The sequence below is a fragment of the Calliphora vicina genome, chromosome 5, assembly GCF_958450345.1.
Source record: "Calliphora vicina chromosome 5, idCalVici1.1, whole genome shotgun sequence".
Classification (NCBI taxonomy): domain Eukaryota; kingdom Metazoa; phylum Arthropoda; class Insecta; order Diptera; family Calliphoridae; genus Calliphora; species Calliphora vicina.
In genome coordinates this window covers 43,165,202-43,191,495 of record NC_088784.1, presented here as the reverse complement: position 1 = coordinate 43,191,495, position 26,294 = coordinate 43,165,202, and the positions used below count along the sequence as shown (strand labels likewise).

At 33.8% G+C, this 26,294-nt stretch overlaps 2 protein-coding genes across 2 annotated transcripts in view; one reads left to right on the top strand and one right to left on the bottom strand.

Annotated features, from left to right (window-relative positions):
* ttv (exostosin glycosyltransferase 1 ttv) overlaps positions 1–26,294 on the top strand; it is a 159,106-nt gene that overhangs the window by 2,954 nt on the left and 129,858 nt on the right. The gene's annotated exons all lie outside the window — the stretch shown is intronic.
* LOC135959713 (uncharacterized) lies at positions 22,253–24,470 on the bottom strand. Its single transcript, XM_065510731.1, has 4 exons — positions 24,441–24,470; positions 24,232–24,347; positions 23,638–23,907; positions 22,253–23,547 (listed from the first exon to the last, which is right to left on the bottom strand). The coding sequence occupies exons 1-4, from the start codon at positions 24,468–24,470 to the stop codon at positions 22,386–22,388; spliced, it is 1,578 nt and encodes a 525-aa protein (XP_065366803.1). The 3' UTR covers positions 22,253–22,385.

Genomic DNA, 26,294 nt, shown 5'->3' with positions numbered 1-26,294 from the left:
AATACATTTATGCGTATTTATAATTTCTGTATTAAGTTAACTACATATGGGGCCTATATCAAATGTGGACCGGTTCTAAACCAATTTAGTTTCGTGATTTGTTTTTACTTAGAACTTATGTTTGCTGAATTTTGAATGGATACTGCTATTAAATAGGCATTTATGTATTTAGGTACCATCGAGTCATATTCCAGAAATAAGTTTGTATAGGTACTGGGAGAAATCATGGAGCGTGTAACCACTCGGTTACAACCCTAGAGATGTGTTTCGGGTCGTTGTCGTGTTGGAATCTCCAAACTAGGGGCATACCTGTCATGGTATCTATACCATAATATTGCCACCGCCAAACTTTACAGTCTTATTTGTGTACTTTGGATCTAATCTTTTTCCCTTTGGTCGTCTTACAAATGTTCTCCCATCACTGCCTCTTAAATTGTATTTGGATTCGTTGGAAAAGAGGACAGTATTCCATTTCTGTATCGACCAGTTTAAATGATCCCAGGCAAATTGTAGACGAGCAGAAAGGTTCTTTTTAGAAATGAGTGGTTTTTTCACAGGACGATAGCAACCAAGACCAGCCTCATTTGCCCTGCGACTAACTGTTCTAGAGGAGTTATTTTTGGGAATTTCTTGAACTCTCTCGCTATTAAATTATCTTGTCTAGGAGTAGTCTTACGAAGTTTTCCACTAAATGTTGAGTTTTTACAGAACTGGTCTCACGAAATTTCTTTATAATTTTTGAAACAGCTGATTTATTTATTGAATATTTGTCACAGATACTATTTTGTTTTAAACCAGCTTTAAAATCGTTAATTATTTTATTTTTTAAGTCTTCACAAATGTTAACTTTAGCCATTTTCATTAACTTTGAAAAAAGCAATTATGCGAAAAACTTAGAAAAAAAAATTTTGAAAAATTACCAGAATTTAAAAATAAAATAACTGTAAACAGGATTATTTTCGTTTTACACTTCTTTCTTGCAGAAGTTTAAAAGTTTCCATTGTTTTTGTTTAGTAGCGAAATAGTGAATATTTTCAATTTTGTTCCCTTTTTCAGAATATAATTAATTATGGTGTTTGTGTTTCAGTTAATTTTTATAAATAAAACTATACAAGTAAAATATTAAAAACAATAAATTATTTTTGGGCTACATATGGAATATTTGGAAAAGTTTCCATTGTTTTGTCAACCACTGTATATGGATAAAACCCTAAACTTACTACCAATTCAAAACAATGTGGCAATTGTGGCGGCTAAGAGCTTGCTTAGACTCTTTGAATCTTCTCTAGTAAATCCAAAGTGATACCAGATAGGTCTAATTGGTCACGCTATAATTAATTTTGGAAATTCGGATCATATGGTGACGACTTTAGTCTACGGGGTTACACCCAAAATTTTGTTTCCAAGTTGGGAAGAGTGGATTGGATCCGGACAGCTCTCTGAATATTGAATATGGAATCTGGCACTGGTGACGAAATTTATGTTGTAGCCAGATACATCGAAGTGATATACAGACAAAGAAACATTTTGTATAACTGACCTAGATTACAGATCAGATGTCGTAAAAATATGAGTTTTCTACAAACCTCATAATTGATAATAAAATACTTTTCAATATGGTTTTGCAATAAATATAATAAAATAATTGTTAAAATAGTGTTCAATTTTGTATTAAAATCTTGAAAAATTTTTACTTAAAAACACACAATTATTATATTTTAAATGAATAAAAATAGTGTTTTACTTAATCATACAGACATTTCCTATTTTTAATCTTAAATCTATTCATTATTATGAGATACTCCAACAAACTCTTCTAATTTAATTTGAAATTGAAATATTTTAATATATTCTAACATGTACTCGATTAAATATTTTTTGGGGTGAAAAGTTTATCAATTTGTCTAAATATTTAATTATTGTCTTTATTAAACTATAAAGACGAACCTAAATTTGTTTTTATAAAATTTACTCTCTTCATATTATATCAATTACAAAATTTATGAATAAAGTAGCAATAAGAACAATTCGGATTAAAGTCTATAAAAAATGTTTCACATATACATATAAATAAATGTGTGCTTCTATATACATAAATTAGTACATCTACGAGGGTGGGTCAATAAGTCCATGAATTTTTGAATGAAAACAGGTTTTTTGATAAAAAAATCATTTTATTTTTTAACATATCAACTTTTGAGTTTTATACACTTTGTCTAATGGAGCAATTCTTAGCCCAATTCATGCACATGAGCTACTCTTGCATTGTCCTGGAGGAAAAGTACTTCTTTCTTGGACAAATCCTTATTTGGCGCCGATTCACTGCGAGAAAACCACAGCTTTGACCACAGTTTGGTCTCTGGTGTGTTGTGGTAGATCCACGTTTCATCCACGACTACGAAACTGCGCAAGAACTCGTCCATATTGTGTTTGAATAACCCCAATGCACGTGCGAAGTTGTCACACGATTGAGCTTGTGGTCGATTGTGAGCAAACGCTTGTGGTATGCTTTCTCATACGCAAGTGAACATTTATTGACACCAGTGAAACCAATCTCCGATCGGCCAACACCGTGATTTGTTTAATTGTTTCGGGTGTAGAGATCTCAACTGGGTGTCCACAACGTTCTTCACCTTCCGTGCTTGTACAGCCTGAACGAAATTCAGTAAACCACTTTCTTACTATTACAATTAATGGTCCAGATTTCCGAGAGTTTTTATCCGCTTAATGATCATACAAAATTCTCATTATACCCTTCACCATGGGTGGCAAGGGTATATATAAGTTTGTCATTCCGTTTGTAATTTCCACATTTTTCATTTGCCACCCCATAAAGTATATATATTCTGGATCGTTATAGATAGCGGAATCGATATAGCCATGTCCGTCTGTCCGTCTGTATGTTGAAATCAACTTTCCGAAGCCCCCAAATAACTTGCATACACGATTCATACATCAATATCTCCGAAATTCTTCCGGCTCGGTCGCTATTTAAAATCGAGAAAATCGGTCCACAAATGGCTGAGATATAAGGACAATCTCGATTTTTGACCTATATCTGGATTACTAAGTCATTAATATAGACAATATGGATATCTAATGATAGATATTTCAAAGACCTTTGCAACGACTTACATAAGACCATAGTAAGTTGGACATACAATGGGTCAAAATCGGAAAAAAATATTTTTTAACCCGAATTTTTTTTTCATCAAAAATTTTTTTTTTGTCATAAATTCTTTTTCCAAAAAAATTAAAGAAATTTAAAAAAAAATAATTTTGAAAAAACTTTTTTTAAAACAAAATAAAAAACAATTTGGAAAAAAAAAATTTGATTTTGTTTAAATAAAAATATTTAAAAAAAAAAATATATATTTTTAAGTATAATTTGGTGAAGGGTATATAAGAAAAATCTCTTACTTGATTTCATTAATTTTCTCCTCAAGTCACGCGGTAGTATGCTATCAATGGCTTTGAAACACAAAGTAAATGACGCAGCTTGTTCGAATTTTAACAGGAGTCAACAGACAGATCCCTTACAGTTAATAGGCGGCAAATTCAAAAATGCACGGATTTATTGGCCCGCCCTCGTATTTTATGCAATGAATGCTTGCAGGCCAGCAACTTGAGAGATGTATGTAATAATTTAATATAAATATGTCTTTATATTTATCTCATTATGGTAGTCCATATTTTCCGTAACAACATTTTCAATTAGCAATTTGCATTTATGATTGAATAAATATTATAATATTTTAGAATTAGAGATATTCATTCAAAGGCTTTCTATTGGTAAATTCATAAAATTTCATGTCAAGTCTCAAAGACCGGCCAAATTTTATAAACATAAAATAGTTTCCGCCCTTATGAGTTGAAAGTCACAACTTATCTGACTGTTTGCATCCGATAATTCTTTTAACCCTAACTTTTAGAAACTGCTAGTGGGGCGATCACATCGCACTCATTTTAAGGGTGGGGCAATGTGTGTTTAAATCAGATTAGGCACAAACGAATAAACACTAAACTTTTACTTCGTATACACAATTTCCTTAAAATTGAAACAAATAAAAGCGTTATTTTTTGAATTGGTTTAATGTTTATAACGTTTAACATGTAAAATAGTGCTGTCCTAATGTCTTTTTATATTAAGTTATTATTTTTTGTTCATACAATTGGATTTTATGGCCATTAATTCTGAGAAACATTATTTTTAATAAACAATCAACCAGTTAAAATGTATTTAACCCTAAATAGCTCTTCTTATGCATAGTCAAAGCAGAATACATCTGCATATTCTGAGCTTTGTTCGTATCCTGTTACATCCGTGATGGAATGATTTATTTTTAATAGAATATATTTTATTTTCATACTGAATTGGATAGAACTCAACAAATGACGCCAGAAATGCTAAATATTTTTACAAAACATACCATTTACATGTTTTAGTTTTTGTCGTTATTAAAATACTTTAAAATAAAAATTTGTTTAGATCTAATTGAAATTATTGTACACATCTTATACATGAACAAAAACTATTCCCATTCGTACGTGTACAAAGCTCGAGGTAAAAGCACAACAAAAAAAGAAGAAATAATAAAATTCTTTCCATTCATTTTTAAAATCAGCCAAAGATTTGCATTGTGTTGTTTGGAAATTTATATTTGTTGTAAAATGTTTGATTAAACAATACACAACTTGTTTTAGTTTTGGAATTAAATTAAGATGTTAATATTCCAATTATTTTTATAGTAACTGCAAAAAAATTTTAAATATTTCTTTAAAAATTATTACTATTATTTCGATAATAATTTAATGCTTTAAATTTAAGAACATGTTAAATTTTCAAAATTACATAAACTATATTTTCATTGTAAACTTTTCATTTAATTATTAATTTTGGAGTCAAAAATTCCTTTGGCCAATCGCTCAATCTTCCCACAGTTAGTTGTATTTAATATCGATCTATTTCAAATAACTAAAGGTAGAGTCACACATGACAAATATTTGACGAAAAAGACGTAACCACTAAATTAAATATATTTGAAGTCATTTATTTATTTCAAAAATTAATTTTACTTAGGATGAATCAAAACAAAAAAAATTTGTTTTATTTTATTTGATGCTGTTTGATCTTACAAAACATTTGTAAGAGTTAACACGTCAAACAAATTTGTGGTTACTCTTTTTTGAGCAAATATTTGCCATGTGTGAACCTACCTTAACTGTTGGTTATATGAAATGTATGTATAGTCATGAAGTTCTTGAAGTTTTATAGTAAGATTTCTGTTTTTTTTAAAAGTTCTTACGACTCCTACATCGACCAAGAATTTGTACGCTGATCGATCACTTAAGTTTTTTTTTCCGTTAGATTCGATTTCTTAAGAATCATCTCGTATCTATTACGTCATTAACCTAATTAAATGTCCTAGAATCAATACTTACACCTTAATGCTGAACAATGGTTTCAGCCAATTAGATTCAATGGAACATGTGATCCAATTCGACCCTGAGAGGTCATTCCCACGACAGCCGGTTCTAAGCACCGGAATGACCCGAGTTCACTCGGCCAAGGGCTGTCAACTACACTGCTGCTTAGAGTGCTCCAAAAAAATAAAATTGCGAATTTTGACCGTCCCCCCCTCTAGAATTATTCTATGTATTGTAGAAACACATTATGTAAAATATTAGGATGATAGGATAACGTTAACTGGTGGCGCAACGACGCTGAAGTTTTGAGGTGCATTTACAAGGGGAAAATATGGAATTTTTTCAGTTTTTGTAAAAATTTTGCCATTAAATAATGACTTTTACAATTTAATTTAAAAGAATCGAAATGTGTACGTAATTGTCATTATAATAAGATATAAAAGACAAAAATTGGTCAAAAAATGTTAAAGGTATTAAAAAATCGCCAGGCCATTAACGTGTCTCAGGCCACTAGAACAAGAAATTTATGAACAAAATTAACATATTTTGAGAAATATTAAAATAAAAGCTTATTTTTACTTAAAATATATCCATATTTACTTGTATATGAAACTTAAGAAAAATATAAAATGAAGTCTAGTATTCACAATAACAGTACAAAAATGGAAATTAACCCTTAATAGCACTTGGGGTCCAAATGACCCTCAACTTTTAAAATCACAAAAAACACATTCATTTTGACCCCAAGTACTCTTAAGGGTTAATTCACATTTTTGTACTATTATTGTGAATACTAGACTTCATTTTATATTTGTCTTAAGTTTCATCAAAATCGGCCCAAAAATATATAATATTTCGCTATCTTTCCATGAGAAATTCCAAATATTGAAAAAATTGACCTTTGACCTTCACGATTTAAGGGTTAAAGTTTTCCGATTTTAGTAAAACTTTCAGACTATATTTAAAATTACCTGGACTATATTATTCTTAATAGCTTTTACTTAAAAATCATTACAGTAAGGAAATTCTGGTCATTCCCCAAAATATGGCCAAAAAATTAGTTTTTCTCGAAAATCGCAAAATGTATATCGCAGGTACGGAAAAACTATAGGAGGTATTGACATACTTTTTTCACATTTTTATTCCCTATTATGTTGTCAATAAATCCCCATGTGATGATCAAAAAATTCTGAAATTTGTTTAACAAAATTTTTAAAAATTTTAAATTGGAGTTTTGAAACTGCCGTTAAAAAAATTTTATTTTTTTGGTCATACCTGCGAATAGGTTAACGGTATCCTACGAGGACAAAAACTCATATACAAGTAAATATGGATATATTTTAAGTAAAAATTAGCTTTTATTTTAATATTTCTCAAAATATGTTAATTTTGTTCATAAATTTCTTGTTCTAGTCGCCTGAGACACGTTAATGGCCTGGCGATTTTTTAATAACTTTAACATTTTTTGACCAATTTTTGTCTTTTATATCTTATTATAATGACAATTACGTACACATTTCGATTCTTTTAAATTAAATTGTAAAAGTCATTATTTAATGGCAAAATTTTTACAAAAACTGAAAAAATTTCATATTTTCCCCTTGTAAATGCACCTCAAAACTTCAGCGTCGTTGCGCCACCAGTTAACGTTATCCTATCATCCTAATATTTTACACAACGTGTTTCTACAATACATAGAACAATTCTAGAGGGGGGGACGGCCTGTACCTAGAAAGTTTTTTTCGTCCATACAATCTTGGAGTACTCTACTGCTGCTACAACAACAGCAACCCTGAGAGGAGTGCGAGAAAGATAAATTTGAAAATGAATTTTGTCATATAAGGACTTTTTAAAAGCAAATAAAATAAAAGTTTTTGACCTTGGGTCTTTCGATTTAATTTTTTTTCTTTTAAATTTGGAAAAAAATTGTTATTTTATTCATGATTTAATTTTTTTTTTAAAATCAAGAATTTTACTTGGGATTCAACTTTAAATATTTTTATCTTATAATGCCGATGTCGGATTTGATTGATTTAGGATGCATGTTCTCTTTAGACTACATAATTAAAATAATATTTGTTTCAAAAATGCAAATGCAATTTTCAGATGCACTTTTGAAAATGTTATCCACATAAAAATTTAAAATTTTTTCAATTAATCTTAAAAAGTGTTAAATTGATAAAACAACTAAATATTTTTTTTGTAATATTTAAACCAACACTTTTTTCCATACAAAAACCCATTTATTCCAAAAGTTTGTCTTTTGAATGTTCTCCTGCAAATAGAGTACAAGTTCAAATATACCAAAAGTATTATCTAGAAGTCGAATTTTATTGATTTATAAAACTTTACAATGTTAATATTTATACACTTTAAACTAAGAAATTAAAAATGGATAGTTTATTTAAAGTGCATTCATAATGCAATCGTTTTCCATTTATTAAATGCATTTTTTTTTCGAAATTTCTGCCTGTCGAATATTTACTAATTAATTCAACTTAATATTTTTTGTGACTCATGCATTCTCTATTGTTAATAAGTAAACCAAATAGAGCATTGAGCAAAAGAATAAACATTTTGTATTTTTGTGTAAATATTTAAAAATAAAAACGTTTTTGTGTGGAGAAAAGTTGATTATCTATAAGGAAATATTGAAAATATTTCCGTCTAGGGTTTGGGTTTTCCCGGATAATTTCATTTCCCGGGAAACGGTATGAAAAATTTAATTTCCCCGGATTCTCGGGAATTTTTTTACAACTAGAAAAATAAACAAGAAAATTATTTTATAAAATATAGTCATTTCATTAAAAAGAAAGAAAAGCAATACCATAGAATAAACACATAGAACGGAAGGAGAGAGTAATATATATTGAAAAATTACTCTCTTTTCACACATACGGGTGATACAATAACAAAATACATGCAATACATTCTCATGAATTAGGTTTTTGACAACAGACTTAGGTTTTTGGCTCTCAGTTACCTATCTAGTTATTGTCTATGAGCAATACTAGATATTAAAAATTCCTGAACCTCAAACCATATTTCAGTTAAATAAAAAAAATATTTAGTTGTTTAATGAATTTAACACTTACTAGACTAATTGAAAAAAAATTTGAATTTTTTATTTGGAGAACATTTTCAAAATTGCATCTGAAAATGGAATTTGCATAAGGAATGTACTTTTTGAGAAAAAAATATTTATAATTTGAAAGTAAAATAAAAAAAATAATCATTCATTATAATTACTCTGTAATAATTCAAAGAATACCATTGTAATATAATTAACAAATAAGAATTATTTTTTTTTGCCCTGCTAAGGGAGGGTATGATATTTACAGTAGAACTTCGACATGTAAGATTGCTAAAGACGCCCTTAGTAGGGTAGAAAATGCATTCCAATTTGCCAATTGTCTAAATTACTTTACAGTGGTATTCTTTGAATTATTACATTCTATAAATATATTTGAAGTAGAAAAATTAGCGCATAAACAGTGAATTAATTATATCCTACACCAATATAGTGGTGAGAGTATATTGGGTTAGTGCTGATGTTTGTAACATGCAACAATATTGTCCAAACACAAATAAGATTTAAAACATTGTCATATGTTTTTAGTTTATAAGACTTTTTTATATTTTATTGCATTTTTGCATGAACTGGATTGCAAGACAAACCAGTATTATAGATCCTTTCATTTTTGCATTTAAAAAAATAAAATACCGATCATATTTTGTTCAATAACAGTGCTAACAAATGATTAAATTTTACAATTCATAAAAACAAGAATTTTCCGTAACCAAAGTGAAATATAAACAGTGATTTAGTTAATTGCAAATAATTTTTATTTGTGAATAGGCTACGTATAAACTTAGTAACAGAGTAATAAAAATTCACTTTCAAATTATAAAAATAAAAGTTCGAATAATTACAAAAAATCTCTAAAAGAAAATATATTTATTTTAATTATATATTTAGTATGTCCAAATTGGACATAATTAATCGTATCATTAAATTCACCTTAACCCTTTGTCGACCGACAGTACTTATAAGTACCATAACAATAATAAGCTTACAAAATGGAAACAAAACATATTTTTACCCTTTTTGCCCAAAAGTACTTTGAAGTACACTATCATCTTTGGAGTAATATATATTTTTTTGCCTATTGGCAAACTCGCTTCCTAGAATAACTGTAAATTTCATGTTCTCATTGTGGTGTTTATTTATGTTGTAATTATAAAAAATACTGTTTCGTAAAATACCATAAAATAGAAATAGAAAATAATAGAAAATGTTATAAAAGTTACAAAACTAATCAATATATTAATAACATTTAAACAAAATTCTATAAGATTTTTTTTATCTTTTGGCTGATGCTGACCCAACGGTACCAGGTCCCTTTCGGTTTCTTCCTCCACAAAGTTAAAATTTTGTAAATAACTTTCTGAAGTCCTTATTTTCAATATTTCATAAAAAAATAAAACTTTTTCAACGATTTAAAGTTTTGGTCCACAAGGGGTTAACTCAATAAAATCCGACCTCGAAATTAAAAGAAATAAAAATGTAAATGTCCAAGGTTTATAAAACAGATTTTGTATGAACTTTTATAAAACTTTTATAAATTTAAAAATTGATTCGGAATACCGAAGTGATGTACGGTGAAATGAATCATATATGAAACTTATTTGAATTGAATTTTATTTAGATGACGACAACATTTTCAAAATATTTATTTTTGTTGAAGTGATTTTCGGTCAATTATGGATCGATACACAGACAAACTTATTTGTGGATTAATTTGTGTGGATACATATATAAATAAGACATTTACGGCCGATAAAGTCATATTTCGGGAGGACATTTGTATGGTGTCTAGTTGAAATAATGGTCAGATTTAAAAAATTTTCAATAGACCTAGGCTAAAAACCACATGTGTTACATTTCATTGAAACCTTGCGGACAAGGTATATATGGATAGCTGGCCTGACGGACAGTTGGACGAATCTGATAGTTGTTCTGTGTCGATTGGTATACTTAAAGAAAAGTGTTAAACTAATATTTTTGGTCGTAACGTAAACATTAGCACAAACGCATAATACACCTAGACTAAAATTATATATCTATGCATACAAATACTGCAAATTGTGTTGGACCTTGAAAAAAGGTATCGGGAACAATTTTCCAAATTTCTGCAGAACACATTGTAGCATGGATGAAACAGTGAAACACCGCCCACATTGCGACGGTTGTCCAGCGATTCAATAGAGTTGTATACCATAATATCTCTGATAAGCACATTCGCCATTTCATGTGTGTAGTCGAGAAGCAACTACCCATACTTTGGAGTTGTATGTCTCTTTATGTCGGATTCCTATACCGTTACATAAAACCGAGGCACTTGAAAGCTTCATCACACTGTATTTTCATGTAAAGAACTTCTGATTCCATAATCAGTACTTTGACTATGTTTATAGTCTAATCGAAGACTTCTTTAATGGAATGAATGTTGTCATCTCCAGCATTATTATGTTCTCATCCAGTTTCGCCACGACATTGACATTATTCTCCAGGAAACAAATTTTCCATTTGAAATGCCGAATAAATCATTGAGCTTAATTTATAGTATCTAATTTAGCTGTAACTGTGTCTGAATTGATTCGTTATTCAATATTAATTAAGTCTATTCGTATCAAACTTATTTAGATATGTAAAACAAGTTTATTTTTAAATAGTTTGAACATAAAGAAAGTAGCAAACCTAATCAGACGAGAGGAATGTATAAAATAAAATTTGTTTCTATGCATATGTGTAATTCTTTCAGCTGAGAGTGCATTTCTTTATTATTTGAATTTATTTGCTTCTTGTCGTCAAATATAATCAAATATATCATGTTCATCTATAAAGAATCTTAAACGAAATCTTCCGCTCAACGCTTTAATGTGTCTGTCAACTGTTCTAGTATTATTGTTATAATAATCATGCACAGCTTTGCCAGCAAATCAAAACAATGGGGAAATAAACTGAACTTGTATAATGATTTTTGCAGACTTGGATATTTTTCTATTTTTTGTTGATATTATTTGTAGAAGATTAGAAAGTGCTTCAAATATTTGTAGGGGTCATTGTATCAATTGTGTACGTCATGTCTCTCGTATAATAAATCTGTAAAAATTAAACGATAATCTGTTCAATATAAGTAAACATATGTAAATTTATTAAAAATTTAAATTGTCTATGTGATCTTTTAACGCATATATGTTATAACAGTTGATGATTTCTTTTATAGTCAATGGTTTTTGCCGCAATGTATTGTATCAAATATTCGACAAATAAAACGCAGTATGTAGCATTGTTTAGCTTGAAAAGAGTTTTTGTATGTAATACAAATGAATTGCTAAATAAAAAATTTACTTTCAATTGTTAAGTTTTTTCAGGATTTAGATTTCTCGTAAATACCTATACCAAAATCTCGAACACCGGGATTTTCAAAAATTAGTCCCGATTGGCATCTCTAGGCACAAATGATGCAACTTATTTCGAATCTCAAAAACCCCTTATATTACAAAATTCACATTTTAATAATTTTGAAAATTCTATTAAAACTAGTAAACAAAACATAACAATTCAACCAAAAAGTAAATAATTTTCTTTAGTTTTAAGAAAACTCGACTAGGAAATAACTATCTCGTTGATTGTAGATGTTGGAGAAATCGAAAGTAAGACGTGATAAATAATATCCAATTTGTCAGTTATTTTTTAGTTTTTTCTAAGCATATAAAATCCACCATTATACCATTGGAGACCGATTAACGGTTAACCGATTGAATACCCTAGTAAATAACCAGATTTTGATGAGAACAAAGTGGAATAAATATACTGGAATAACGGTAAAAGTGGGAAGAAAAGTTGTGCAGATATTAATGGGAGGCATAAAAAGAAAAGCCATCAAATTTATTCGCAATAAAGACTTATAAATCTATAGTTATATTTTTTTTAAAGCTTAATAAATTACCATTAACTTCATGTATAAAATGATAACATACGTTGTTTCATTTAAAAGTTATGCTCGCTTTAATCCGTACCGATTTTAAGTGGTCACTTCTTTACTTTATTGTATTTCACCATTAAAATGTTTGGCTTAGAAATGTACCTCTTTAACACAGGTAAACTAAAAACGGATCTCATTGTCCAAGATTTTCAAGTCAGCGCAATTAGCACTGTTTTTAGTGCTTTTTAAAAATTTAGACGCGAAAAATATAAAGACAGTGCTCGATGCTTTTCTTAGTGCTTTTTTAAAAGCTTCGGTGGGTGGCACTTAATTAAATTGTTTTTAAATATTCATAAATTGAAATAAAATGTTTCTAAAATTTTAATTCCACGATTTTAACCAGTGTAATATTTTATTCTGTTTATTTGTGATTAGAAAGAAATACATTTCAAAATACATTTTATAAAGCATACAAAATCCAACGATTTCCTTTTCGAAACGGATTGAAAAATAACATCCAAGACACGAATTCAATTTGTAAAATTATGTCAGAAATATGAATGAAACCGTTAACTGTATTAAAAGATAATTTGATTATTTGTTAGAAATTATGAATTTTATAAAATACAGTATCTCACATTACTACTTTTGTTATATGTTGTTAACATGTAGTTCTAATTCATTTGTAATATTAACATACAATACTAAAGATTTGTATCACAATTTTTTATAAATCGGTCTTTGAACCTTTTGCAAAAAGTGTAAAATTAAAGCATTGTTGACATAAAATCCGGTCGCACTGTAGAAGCTTTTTGCAAAAAACTAGTGGCAAGATTTTTGTTTTTTGGTATGACTTTCGAAACAAACCAACCGTTATTTTGTCAAGATTTCAAATTAGTATATTAATTTTTGAACACGTGGCGAGCAATGGAAAATCAAACTAGAAAAAAATTTTCACAACTTTCTAAAAAATAATAGCAAAAAAACTGAAGCTTCCAAAAAGTACTGTGAATGATGTTATAAAAAGTTACAGAGGAACCTCAAGCACGGATCGTAAGAAAAAATAAACCAAAAAAGTTAGCAGACGAGATCTAAACCTTATAACGAAAATAGTGCGTTGTATTAGGTAGGTTAGGTTAGGTTCCATGGGTAGCCACTCTTCAAGCAGCTCACTTGGGTCCATTCAAAACTGATCCCATTGTGATACCCAAGGGGTAAACATCTTGGTATTAATTATACGTCCGTTGTTTCCAGGCTAAACCAACCAGATTCTCTGATGAAAGAGTAGATTCGTCTAAGACTTATCCTTGATAGCTCATCTAAGCATGATAGGAATGGTGTTCCGAAGATGCGTTCCCTCATCCTCTTCTTCATTATGGCAGCTCCTACAGTAGTCATTATACCGTAGGCCCAATCTCCTAGCATGTGTCCCAATTATACAGTGTCCTGTAATGAAGGAGACAATTAGCCTTATTTGCTCACGACGAAATTCCATAAGTAGATTCGTCCTGCTGGCATCATATACGGGCCAAGTAGACCTCGATGTAACACAGGAAGACTCATTGGTCCACCTGCTTTGTGCAGATTCATATAGTGTCCGCTGAACAGCCATCTTGCATATAGCAAGGGAAATACCAGAAAAGGGGTCGATCTCATCATCATCCATCATCGCCCCCATTTTGGCCAGTTCGTCAGCTATACAATTACCCTGATTACCATCGTGGCCAGGGACCCATATAAGCGTTATCCTAGAATGTCTCGCTATCTCATTAAGGGATACCCGGCATTCCTCGGTTAACCTAGATGTCGTAAAGACACCCGCTATTCCTTTAACGGCAGCCTTGCTATCGGTAAATATACATATATCACCAGATATTTGATAAAACCTCAGCCAGTTGGATGCACGTTTAATGGCCGTAATTTCCGCCTGAAGAGCCGTACAGAAGTTAGGTAGCCTGAAATAGGATTTAATCCCATAGTTCTCAATAAAGAAACCACCACCGACCCTATTGCCCCTCTTTGAGCCATCAGTAAATACCCTTATGACATCATCAGGGGGTAAGAGTCCGCGCTGCCATGAATCCCTATTCGGGATCTTAATATGGAAATGCATATCGAAAAATGGTTTTGCGATGCAGTAATCGACATTACTATGTAAGTACCCATAGTAGTTCAGTATCTTAGAGTGCCCATGATCTTTACCATACCACGAACATCCAGCATTTAGTCTCACAGCAGAGTTGAGAGCCATTTGTATCACCATCAAATCAACTGGTAACCAGTTCAGGATAGTAAAAAGTGCCTTAGAGGTGGTAGTCCTTATAGCGCCTGTAATCAGTATCGCAATAGTCCTGAGAACTCGTTCCACAGCCTTACGGTGAGTAGCATTATCCAAGGCGTGCCACCACACTCCATAGAACAAGATGGGTTTAACAACTGCTTTGAAGATCCAACTGATACCCTTCGGCATAATACCCCAGTTTGTACCAATTGCCTTCTTACAGGAGTAGATGGCTACATAAGCCTTGTTAATCCTGTTTTGAATATTCAAATTCCAGGACAATCTTTTATCTAGAATGATGCCAAGATACTTCGCATTATCTCTAATCTCAAGACTGATTCCATTCAGTCTAGGTGGTCTGAAGTCATCGATCTTATACCTCCTAGTGAAGAGAACCAGTTCCGTTTTTTGTGGGTTCACACTAAGTCCACTTGAAATACTCCACTCACTCAGTGTACTTAATGCTGATTCCATACAACTGGATATTGTATCCAGAAATTTACCAGATATAAAAACTGCAACATCGTCAGCATATGCGACTGTCTTGATCCTTCTGTTGTCCATCCTGATCAACAGGGAATTCATAGCCAAATTCCACAGAAGTGGTGATAAAACACCCCCCTGCGGGGTTCCACGATTGGCCACTTTTAAAACACTTACACCACCTAAAGTAGCACAAATGACTCTATAACCGAGTATCTTTTCGACTAGTCGGCGAACACAAAGATCAATTCCCAGTTCGTCCATCGCAGATAGGATGGCATCGGGCCTGACATTATTAAAAGCTCCTTCAATATCGAGAAAGGCAACAAGTGAATACTCCTTATGTATTAGCGACTCCTCAATGGAGCCAACTAGCGAATGTAGAGCTGTTTCCACAGATCTGCCTTTGGTGTAGGCATGTTGGGATTTAGAGATGAGTTCCGACGGAATGGTCATTCTCAGATATACGTCAATCACCCTTTCTAGGGTTTTCAGCAGGAAGGATGCAAGGCTAATTGGCCTATAATCCTTTGGTTTAGTGTGAGTCGCCTTACCACCTTTAGGAATGAAGACTACTCTGCATCTCGTCCACCATGTGGGGATATAGGTCCATCTAATACACGCTGTGTATATGCTAATGAGCCATGGTACAACTATTTCTTCGTTCTTTTGAAGATCAGCAGGAATAATGCCATCCGGACCAGGAGATTTAAACGGGTCGAAGCTTTTGATTGCCCATTGGATTCTATCCCTGTTTATCGGAACAGAGTTATCACCCGGAGCAACAGAATCGGCAGCCCCATTCATAGTCTCATCATCGACTGGAAGGCAACCTGGAAAATGAGTATCTAATATGACCTCAAGTGTTTCCTTACTATTCAGAGTCCATCTACCACAGGGTTTCTGGATATAGCTTGGTACAACCGGTGAAGTTGATAGAATTTTACGTAATCGGTTAGTCTCAGAGGATCCTTCCACGCCGCTACAGAAGTCCCTCCAGGCTTTCCTTTTCGCATTCCTCGTAAGGTTCTTAAAGTGGTTCACTGAGGACTTATATTCCGGCCAGTTACCCAGCCTCTTTGCCTCGTTGAACAATTTACGACACGCCCTTCTTGCGTGTGCAATCTCAGGGTTCCACCAGGGTGGCTTATTCTACCCCTGCAGATATTCGGCTTACAGGCCAAATTAGTAGCTGATTGGAACGCTTCTGTAAGTGCCTCAACTGCTACCTCAATATCGTCCCTATTTTCAATAGTGGGCGGGTTTGGTAGAGACCGGGAGAGTACATCACTCTGCAACTCCCAATTGGTCTTCCTCCTATTTAGAATGGTATTATCACTCCTATAAGTTACACTGATATTGAAATCAATATATAGATGATCAGAAAAAGAGCAGTCGTCGGAGACAGCCCAATTGTTAATCATATTGTGGCACTCACAAGTGTTAAGTCTAGTACCTCACTTCTGTTTGAAACAATGAAGGTAGGTTCTGAACCTCTATTAACTACTTCCAAACTACTATTAAGTATGAAACTGAAAAGACTCTCACCTCTTGTGTTGGTGTCGCTGCTACCCCATACAATGTGGTGCGAGTTAGCGTCAGCACAGATAACCAATGGTATCCTGGACTCATTCGCCTTTTTCACAGCACTACGGATATCATCGTTTGGTGGATGCTCCCCGTGGTCATGCGCCATGTAGCTGGATATCAGCCATAACAAACAGCCTTCATTAGTTTCCCATGAGACTGCTACTGTATCTTCATTACTGTAATCAGACAGAATGAAGATTTTCAAAGAGCTTTTAGCCAATATACAGGATCTAATTTTACCTGCGCCTTTAGCGAAGTAGAGCTTATAGCCCTTCAGACATAGTCCACAGATACGGTCCTGATGGACCCAAGGTTCCTGGACCATGACTAGCTCCTCCCCGTTCTGAGCAATTCGGAGGAGCAGTGCAGCTGATGCTGCTTTAGAGTGGTGAAGGTTTATCTGTGTCACCCTCACCATGCTCCATTTTTACAATAGTGACGTCGGCGTCCTCCTGGTCAGAATTCAGGAGGGCGTCCTCGTCCACCACCTCATCCATCCGTTCAAAGAATGTACCAACTAGTTCGGAGACTGAGTTGGTATCTTCAGTGTCGGCTGGATCAGTGGCGTCATTGCAATCCATGCCCTCTTCCGAGAGCATGGGCTTTACATCACCTGAGGATGTATCGCCTTTGTTGTCGCTACGATAGACACGCAGGATGATCGTACCAAATCCATAGTAGACCTTCCCTTGTGCCTTCCTTAGCGGCCCCAAAGAGTCCTTATTCAGGACAACGATCGCTTTCCTTGAAGAGCCCTCAGCGTCCGTAACCTTAACAACTTTCCAGTCTTGAGTTGGAAGCTGTGGGTTACAGCACTGAAGGATCTCCAAGATCTCCTCCGGGCTAGATGGCTCAGCTGGTATTTTAGCTATGGATCCAGGCTTTCGGGGTATCTCACTCACAGATACCACCTCAAGCCTAGACCCCGGCCAAACCTCACCCAGTGATGCGGCGGCAGTCTTTAGTAGCAACGCTGAGCGTTCATCTACACAAGACATAAGTTTTACGTGACCCTGGTACCAACCAGCGTCATCGCATTGTGGAGGAGTGCCTGGGTTCTCTTTGAGAACTTTCCAAAACACCCCTACCAGTTTTTGCTTCACCATATCCCAATTCAATTGAGATATGGATCCGTCATTCGCACTCCGGTCGATAACCGCCCTGACAAGACTGTCTTTGACAATCTCGCTAAAGGATTTAGCTAACGACCTTTGCGCCGCTTTGGGACGTTTAGGTCCCGGTTGCTGGCTCTTGGTCGCTGTATCCTCCTCTGAACGTTGCCGTTTAGGCCCCGCTGGTAATTCAGCAGAAGGAGGAGCGGTCTTGAGACCAGCCATATAGGCTTTCGCCCAGGAAAGCGAAGCTTGTTGCTCCTTAGTGAGATCCTCGACTTTTTTCGAGCCAAGTGCCTCAACAAAGCGGTAAGCGGAACGCCTGGTGGTAGCAGCCCTTCTAGCAGGGTTTTTATGCCTGGGGTTAATTTCAGAGCCGGGATTGGCCAGGGGTGATGCGTCTTCAGGACAGGAGGATTCCTTCACAAGACCTGAGCGCACAGTTGGCATATGGGAAGCATCCGTGAGGGGCGACTTAGTCGCTTCCCCCTTAGAGGCACCCGAAACAGGGGGTTTAGCCGCCTTGACGACTTGGGCTTTCGCGGTTTTGGAGGTACTTGGAGAGAAGTCCAGAGGTACCTCGCCGCTTAGGTCACTACCACCTATTGCCTTGGATTTTTTACAATCAGCCAATCTGGGTATGCCAGATTGACCTCTTGCGACACCAGTAGCATGCAGACTAGTCTGGCCCGGTGTGATCACCTGACTAGCCTGAGTTGCAGTAGCATTCGACTCACCACAGCCCGAAACCATCGCTGTGGGAGTAGGGTCCCCGGAGATTATGAAGCCCCCGACCGGGTACATGGGGCATGCCTTATCCTCTTCCATGTGTCCTGATGCACAATTAATTGCATTTTATACCTGCTGCCAGGTGTTGAGATAACTGCCGCCCCATTGGAGAAACAGACGCAGACCACCAGCCGCCCAATATGGGAAACAGACGCTGGTGGATTTCGGACGGACATTAAAGAGTCCTTACGGACCAGCCGGACTATCCACCTTAACCACCCCTCTCAATGAGGGGAAAATGGTTCGATGGAAATAGCATCTGATAGCCGCCCCAGAGGAGAACAGACGCTATCAGACAAAGGGAGGGTAGTTCTTAGTATCATGCTCAACGCGTGCCCTTCTGGAATGGGAGACCCTGCCAGAGACAGCCAACTCAAGTTAAACTGTCCCCTCCAGCATGGCCAACGCGAATCATCGCACTTAAGCCTCTACATCGCGTCAAGATGACTACCCATCGTAGAGGGTACTTGTATTAAACAAAATCCTGATTTATTTGATAATGATCGCGCCAAAAAATATAAAACCAGTTGTAGTACAGCAAGAAGAATACGCCTGTAAGCTGGCTTACGGTCATATCGGAGCATTAAATATCCAAATCGTACTGAAAAGAAAACTATTACTGCTGCAAAACGGTCTCGTTTACTTTACGAACAAGTTTTGACAAAATTTAATTAATGCCTTATCATGGATGATAAAACGTATGTAAAAATGGACCTTCAACAGCTACCAGGTCGTAAATTTTATGTTGCAGACTGCCGCCGGAATTTCAACCAAAAATATAAATATACAAAAATGGATAAATTTGGTAAGAAGGTAACGGTGTGGCAAACTATTTGCAGTTGTGGTCTTAATAGTGCTCCGTTTGTAACCTTTTCAACTATGACTTCGGATATTTACATCAATGAATGTCTTCAAAAACGTTTGCTATCCGTTATTAGACAACACCATTCTTCAGTAATGTTTTGGCCTGATTTGGCCTCCTGCCACTAAGGAGTGAGATCGAAAAATTCTTAACACACGTTTTTCATTACATTTTTTAACCCAAGTATTATTTGAATTTTTTTTTGATCAAGTTACCTTTGAAAAACATGTCAGTTATTATGTGTAATGTCAATTATATTAATTTTTTTGTTAATCTGATTAAAATGAGTGACCAGAAAAAAGTGCGTACTGAAATTATTAAATATTTTCAACAAAACCCAACTTGGTCTTACAAAAAGTTGGCCAAGCATACAAAGGTCTGCCGTCAAACTGTTTCCAATGTTATTAAACAGTACCGGGAGAACTTGTCAGTTGATAGAAAACCTGGTTCAGGTAGAAGGAATGGTCCACATGATGTTTCTAAAGCCAAAAAAATAGAACGCATTTTCAAAAGAGCTCCCAACACATCCGGTAGGAAAGCAGCCCGGTTAGCTCAGTGCTCGGACTATTTGGTACGAAAAGTTAAAGCTAATGCAGGTTTAAAAACATACAAGGCTCAAAAAGTTCCTGACAGGAACGCTACTAAAAATTTAGAGGCCAAAAACAGAGCACGGAAATTGAAGTCAAGTTTTATAAAAAAATATTCTTGCTGCATAATGGATGACGAAACGTATGTTCTGGCAGATTTTTCGCAACTTCCAGGTCAAAAATTTTATGTTGCTGATGCTCGAGGGAATGTTGAAGAAAAGTTTAGGACCCAAAAGCAGACAAAATTTCCCAGAAAGTTCTTGGTATGGCAAGCAATATGCAGTTGCGGCAAAAGAAGCCACTCATTTGTTACAACGGGCTCTATAAATACCGAAATTTACATCAAGGAATGTTTACAAAAAAGGCTGCTTCCATTCATAAGACTTCATAATGTGTCCACTTATTTTTGGCCTGACTTGGCATCCTGTCACTATGGCAAACAAGCCCTTGAGTGGTACAAGAACAATAATGTGGTATTTGTACCAAGAGATCCAAATCCTCCAAACTGCCCGGAGCTAAGGCCAGTGGAGAGATATTGGGCTCTTGTTAAAAGAGAATTGAAGAGTACAAAAAAGGTGTCCAAAAGTGTGGTAGATTTTAAACGGAGATGGACTACATGTTCGAGCAAAGTGACAGAAAGCACTATAAAAACGTTAATGGAAGGGTTTCCGAAAAAGGTTCAAAATTTCATCACTAGTGATTAAAACTATAAAAATAATTTTTTTTGTAAATTGTAATAATAATTTCAATCAAATAAAAAAAAAATTAAAGCTGTAAGTTTAGTGGTTTCTTTTTTATAAACATATATGTATGTTAAGAATTTTTCGATCTCACTCCTTATTCCAAAGCTGCCATGGATTGGTATCAACAAAGTCGATGTATTACCAAAACATATGAACCCATCCAATTGTCCCCAGCTTCGTCCAGTTGAAAAATATTGTGCTTCATTGTCAAAGCTAAATTAAAGAAAAATGGAAGTGCTATTATCGACAATAAAAAAAATGTTATCTGCATTTTTCTTTATGTAGATATTAATGCTTAAGTGCGACCGGATTTTAAGCGAACAATGCTTTACCTCACAAAAGTATACAAACTTTCAAGATTCCTCGTATTTCATCTAATTTATTAGACAAACAATCATTAATATACGTCTTTCAGAGATTTTCTGGATGCTTTTTAAATATCTATTACTTTTCTTAGATATTTTATAAAAAAAAGTTCTTGGATTTTATTTATTACTAGTTGACCGCCCCGGCTTCGCCCGGTAACATTTACTAATGTCAGTTGTTCAAGTTTCTCCAACCCACATAACCTGCTTGTTCTTATTTATTTGCAAATAAAATATCTAAATTTGTACTGCATACTTTAGGGAGCTATTATATTACATATGACTGAATCCTAAAAAAAAAGAAATTTTCGTGTTATACCGGAATTTTTAAATTTTTTTTCTTTACAAACCATCTCCTGAAAATTTCGAATCGAATAAAAAAAATCAGCCAAATCACTCCGGCCGTTCTCACGTGATGCCATTACATACATGGACCATTTAATTTTTATATATATGGGGGATTTCACGTCAAGTGAACCAACTTTTAAAATCGATGTCTTCCGATCGGGATGATGAAAATGTCAAAATTTAACATTTTGGCCAAACATGTGATTTTTCTCATCCATGTAACTTATTACCTATTGTTCTTAGCAAAATGTGTTCCAAATAGTTTAGATAGCTATTTCTTCAATCTTTCGAAAAAAAATATTTAAAAAAAAAAATAAAAAATTTGTAATATTTTTTTTCCGAAATCAAAAACTTTTTTTTAACTTTTTTTTCAAAATGGGCCTTTTTGTTTTCTCTGTGCAACAACATTTATTTTGGCACTTTTCAAACGTATGTACATTAGGGTAGCCCTTATCAACTTTCAGCTAAAAATTGGCCAAAATCGAATAAATCAATCAGTATTTAGTATTTTTCGTCACTTTATACATTTTATACTTCGTTTCTTTTTTTATCCTATAATCCTTTTTTTACTTTTTTATTACATGAGTAGAAGATTGGAGAGTTTACTTTTACCGCTGTGGGATATTTGCCAATAAATATAAACTTTTGCCAATAGATGGCTGGCACAATGGACTTTAAGAGTAAATACATTTTATTAAAAAATCTTAAAATAAATCTGTTTAAAATTAAATATAAATTGATAACCTACATAGATCTTTTACAGAACTTACAAACTACTGCTTCCATTAAAACTAATACACGTATTATCAACGTTCTTCTATTTCTAATCTATCTCCAAATTTCACTGATCCTCTCTGCCTCACATTTCTGTGTTTCGGTTCGTTAAATGATGGGTAATGGTGGGTTTTAAGTCGTACATTTTTGCGTGAATTGCTGCTGGCTTGAATTAACTGTGTTGTAAATTCTTGAAGTGTTGGTGCTTCTGTTGTACTAGAAATATCGTATGACGACAATGATTCAGAATTTAAATAAGTGTCTTCGACATCTGGTGGCCATTTCTGAGACTTAGTGCGCTGTCCGGTATTTATAGATGTGAGGGGTTGGTGGAATGGAATTTCTCTGGCTTTTTGACTAGTATACGTAGTATTTGAAGGTAACCAACTGTTTTCAATAGATAATTCTGGTGGTTTGCTGCGCTGTTGTGCTTTGGGACTATAATTGCTATCAGGGCGGCTACGCATTTTTTTAAGAAATATTGCTGGATAGTTTGGCTCTTCTGTGGTGGTAGTGGTCGGAGTTGGTGTTGTAGTTGTCGTAGTCGTTTCTTCATTTAATCTGTAATTTCCTCTGGATGGCAAAAATCCACGTTGCGATCGATATTCAACCTGATAAGGTTTAGTATCAGTGTCATCTTCAATTTGTGTAATGACATTTGGAATTTCAGTGGTTACTTGAGAGTGCTTTAAAGCAGAACCTCTCGAAGACGATGGACTTCGTTGATTGTAGTATTCATGAGTATATGGCTGGACCACTGATTCCTCAGCTGTATATTCGGTGACTTCATATGTATGGGATTTTTTTGGTTCTTCTTCAGGAAAATCATTTGAAGTTAATGGTTCATATACTTGCTTTTGAGGTTCGGGAAGTAGTTCGCCTACTACACTGGTATGCAAAGCACTCATCATAAATGGCTTGAAAGTCGTGAAACCTGTTGGTGTATCGCCAATTTTATAAACTGGTTTCCAACTATCGTGGAATTCGTGTATTCTGCCGGTAACTATACCATTTTCAGAATGAAAATCGACATCTTTTGCATCCCTTTGTTTTCCAGTTCTAAATGACATGTAACTTGGTCGTGCTTCATTTATCATGGGCACTCGACCTTCTGCTATTAGTTCCTGCTCCTTTTCCAATTTTCTCAGTTGTTTGGGATCCATCATATACATAGATTTGAATTTTTCCGTCATATGTTCGGAATCTTTCATAAGCATTGGTTTCAGCTTATCCTTCATATGCTCTGCATCGTTCATATGCATAGGTTTGGGTTTATCCATCATCAGCGGCTTTGGCGTCATTGCCATTAACTTTACCACTTTTTTAGACGGCCGAACTCGAATTACTTTTGTTTCTTTTGTATGAGGGTTCCTAATTATGTATTTGATTCTGGTAGTCTCTGTAGGTAAATAGTCCATGGCATTTGAAGAGCTTTGTTTCGGCGGCATAAAGTCACCAATCATACTTTTCATAACACGTGCTCCCGTCACGACACGATCTACAAATCCATCGACTGAACTATCCATTTGTTTCCACATAAAACGACGTTGTATGCTGTTGGTACATGAATATAATATAAAATGATCGTTATCGTTATTATAAAGTTATATTGATAGTTTTGTTTGTAATTCTAAAACAAGTAATTAAATTAAATGTCTCGTGTACGTGGTCCATATCGCGTTTTAAAATTTTACTTCAAAATAATAAGTTTTCTTCAAGATTTAAACTCAACGCAATTTTCGTTCTCAAATAAAATTGTTATTTTGAACTTGTCACACGAGTTTTTTTTTTGTTGCCAAAAAAAACATTGAATCCAACAACGTTTTGTGTATGACATTTTGGTATTAAAAAATATGAAAATAAAAGAATTTCTCCCACCTGTGATTCCATTTTGTTGGTTTACCATCGCTGCCCTGCTGCTGCTGACTTAACAGAACCAGTAGGAATAGCCAAATAATATGCTGCTGATAACTTAGGTGTTTCCACAAGATACGCTAGAAAAGGTTTACAAAACAATATCAGTGTTAGTTTCTAACAATCATAGGTAAAGAAAAGCAATAAATAAAATAATCAAATTACAAACTTACACAACATTTTCTAAACAACACCAGAAGCATTTTTTTATATTCGTCAGATATAAATGATTTTGTTCGAACACTTACAACAACTGACAATTGACTTTTTCCGTTGTTGACAAGGAAATGATGGTCGTAGATTGTTCAGTTTTCAGTTTTCTTTAAGACTTTAGAGATCCGTTTGTGTGGGTATTTTTCTGTGAGCGTCTTACTTTGTGGTTGTGGTAACATTGAATCAATGACGCCAAATGTTGTTAGTTTTATATACCAACAATGTTTTTCTTTAACATTCAGCCAACAATTAACCAACAAAATGTACTCGAGTACTCTACAATCAGTCAGCCATATAAATTAACAAAATTACTCCATGTACATAGTTTGTAGTTTACCAGCAAACATTCAGGTTTGATGTTAAATTTATAATGATTTGAAATCATACCATTTCTCACATGTTTCAGAATGAGTTGATAAAAATGTTACCCTTTGGAAAGTAGATAAGGACTGAGATCGAAAAATTCTTAACATACATAAATAAAATACATACAAAAAATGAAACCACTAAACTTACAGTTTTGATTTTTTTTTATTTGATTGAAATTATTATTACAAATTACAATATATCTCCATTGGCCTTAGCTCCACACAGTTTGGAGTTTAGTACAAATATCACATTATTGTTCTTGTACCACTTAAGACCTTGCTTACCATAGTGACAGTATGCCAAATCAGGTCAAAAATAAGTAGTCCCATTGTAACACAAAGGCCTTTAGAAACATAATGTGGACCATTTCTTCTACTTCTAGCAACGGACAAGTTCTCCCCATACTGTTTAATACCATTAGAATCAGTTTAACGGCTGACCTTTGATTATCTGGTCAACTTTTTGTAGGACCAATTGGGTATTGTTGAAAATATTTAATAATTTTAGTACGCACTTTTTTCTGATCACTCATTTTAATCAGATTAACAACAAATAAACATAATTGACATTAAACATCATAACTAGGGTTTGGGGTCCGGGAATTCCCGTAAAATTATTGTCGGGAATTCCCGGGAAATTTAAAATTTTTTCCCGGGAAAAACGGGAAATTTAAAATTAACGTAGTTTTAAATTTTTTCTAAAAAAAATTATTTTACCTATGCACACTGTGGTAAATCACAAATCTAGCTGGACAAAATTAAAAAATAAATGTCTGGCAACATTCCTTTTGATCATTTAATGCGCTTCTCAATACAATAGGGAACTGTAATTCATGTTTTGTTTTTTGGTTTTTACCTCCGATTAGGAAAAACTAAGCTTTAAAGTCAGTTGTTGTCAACAGGTACATTAAGATTTCAAAGAGAAGTGTATTTTTTGTGTGACTTTGGTTTATGATTAAAAAGGCTACGGTGATTTTATTGTCATAATTTTTTTATATTATTATTAAGCTCTATTTCAAGGAAATGTGCAACTATTTTCATTTAATTATTTCCATGGTAACTATTAAAAAAAAACTATTTTTTGTGAGAAGATCAGAAATTGGAAAAAATAAAATATTTCCTTTTTCAAGTAGAGTTAAAGCTATTTATTCCGCATAATTCCGCTGTAAAACTATATTTGGGTTAATCTGTCAAGTGTTCACTTTAAGGTAAATCAAAAACATCTTGCGCATTCTTGCGACCGCCATAAATTTTTTCACTTTTCCAGTATGGCTTCTACTTTTTCACGAAAGAAAATGTTTGAAGAATGGGTAAAAACTCCCTAAATACATTGCGAAAAAAAAGTTGGTTTTTTATAATCGTTTATATATTTGAACTCATTTTTTATATGATTCATAAGTGAGAAGTGAACCCAACGTGATTTATTAATTTTGTCCAGTTAGATTT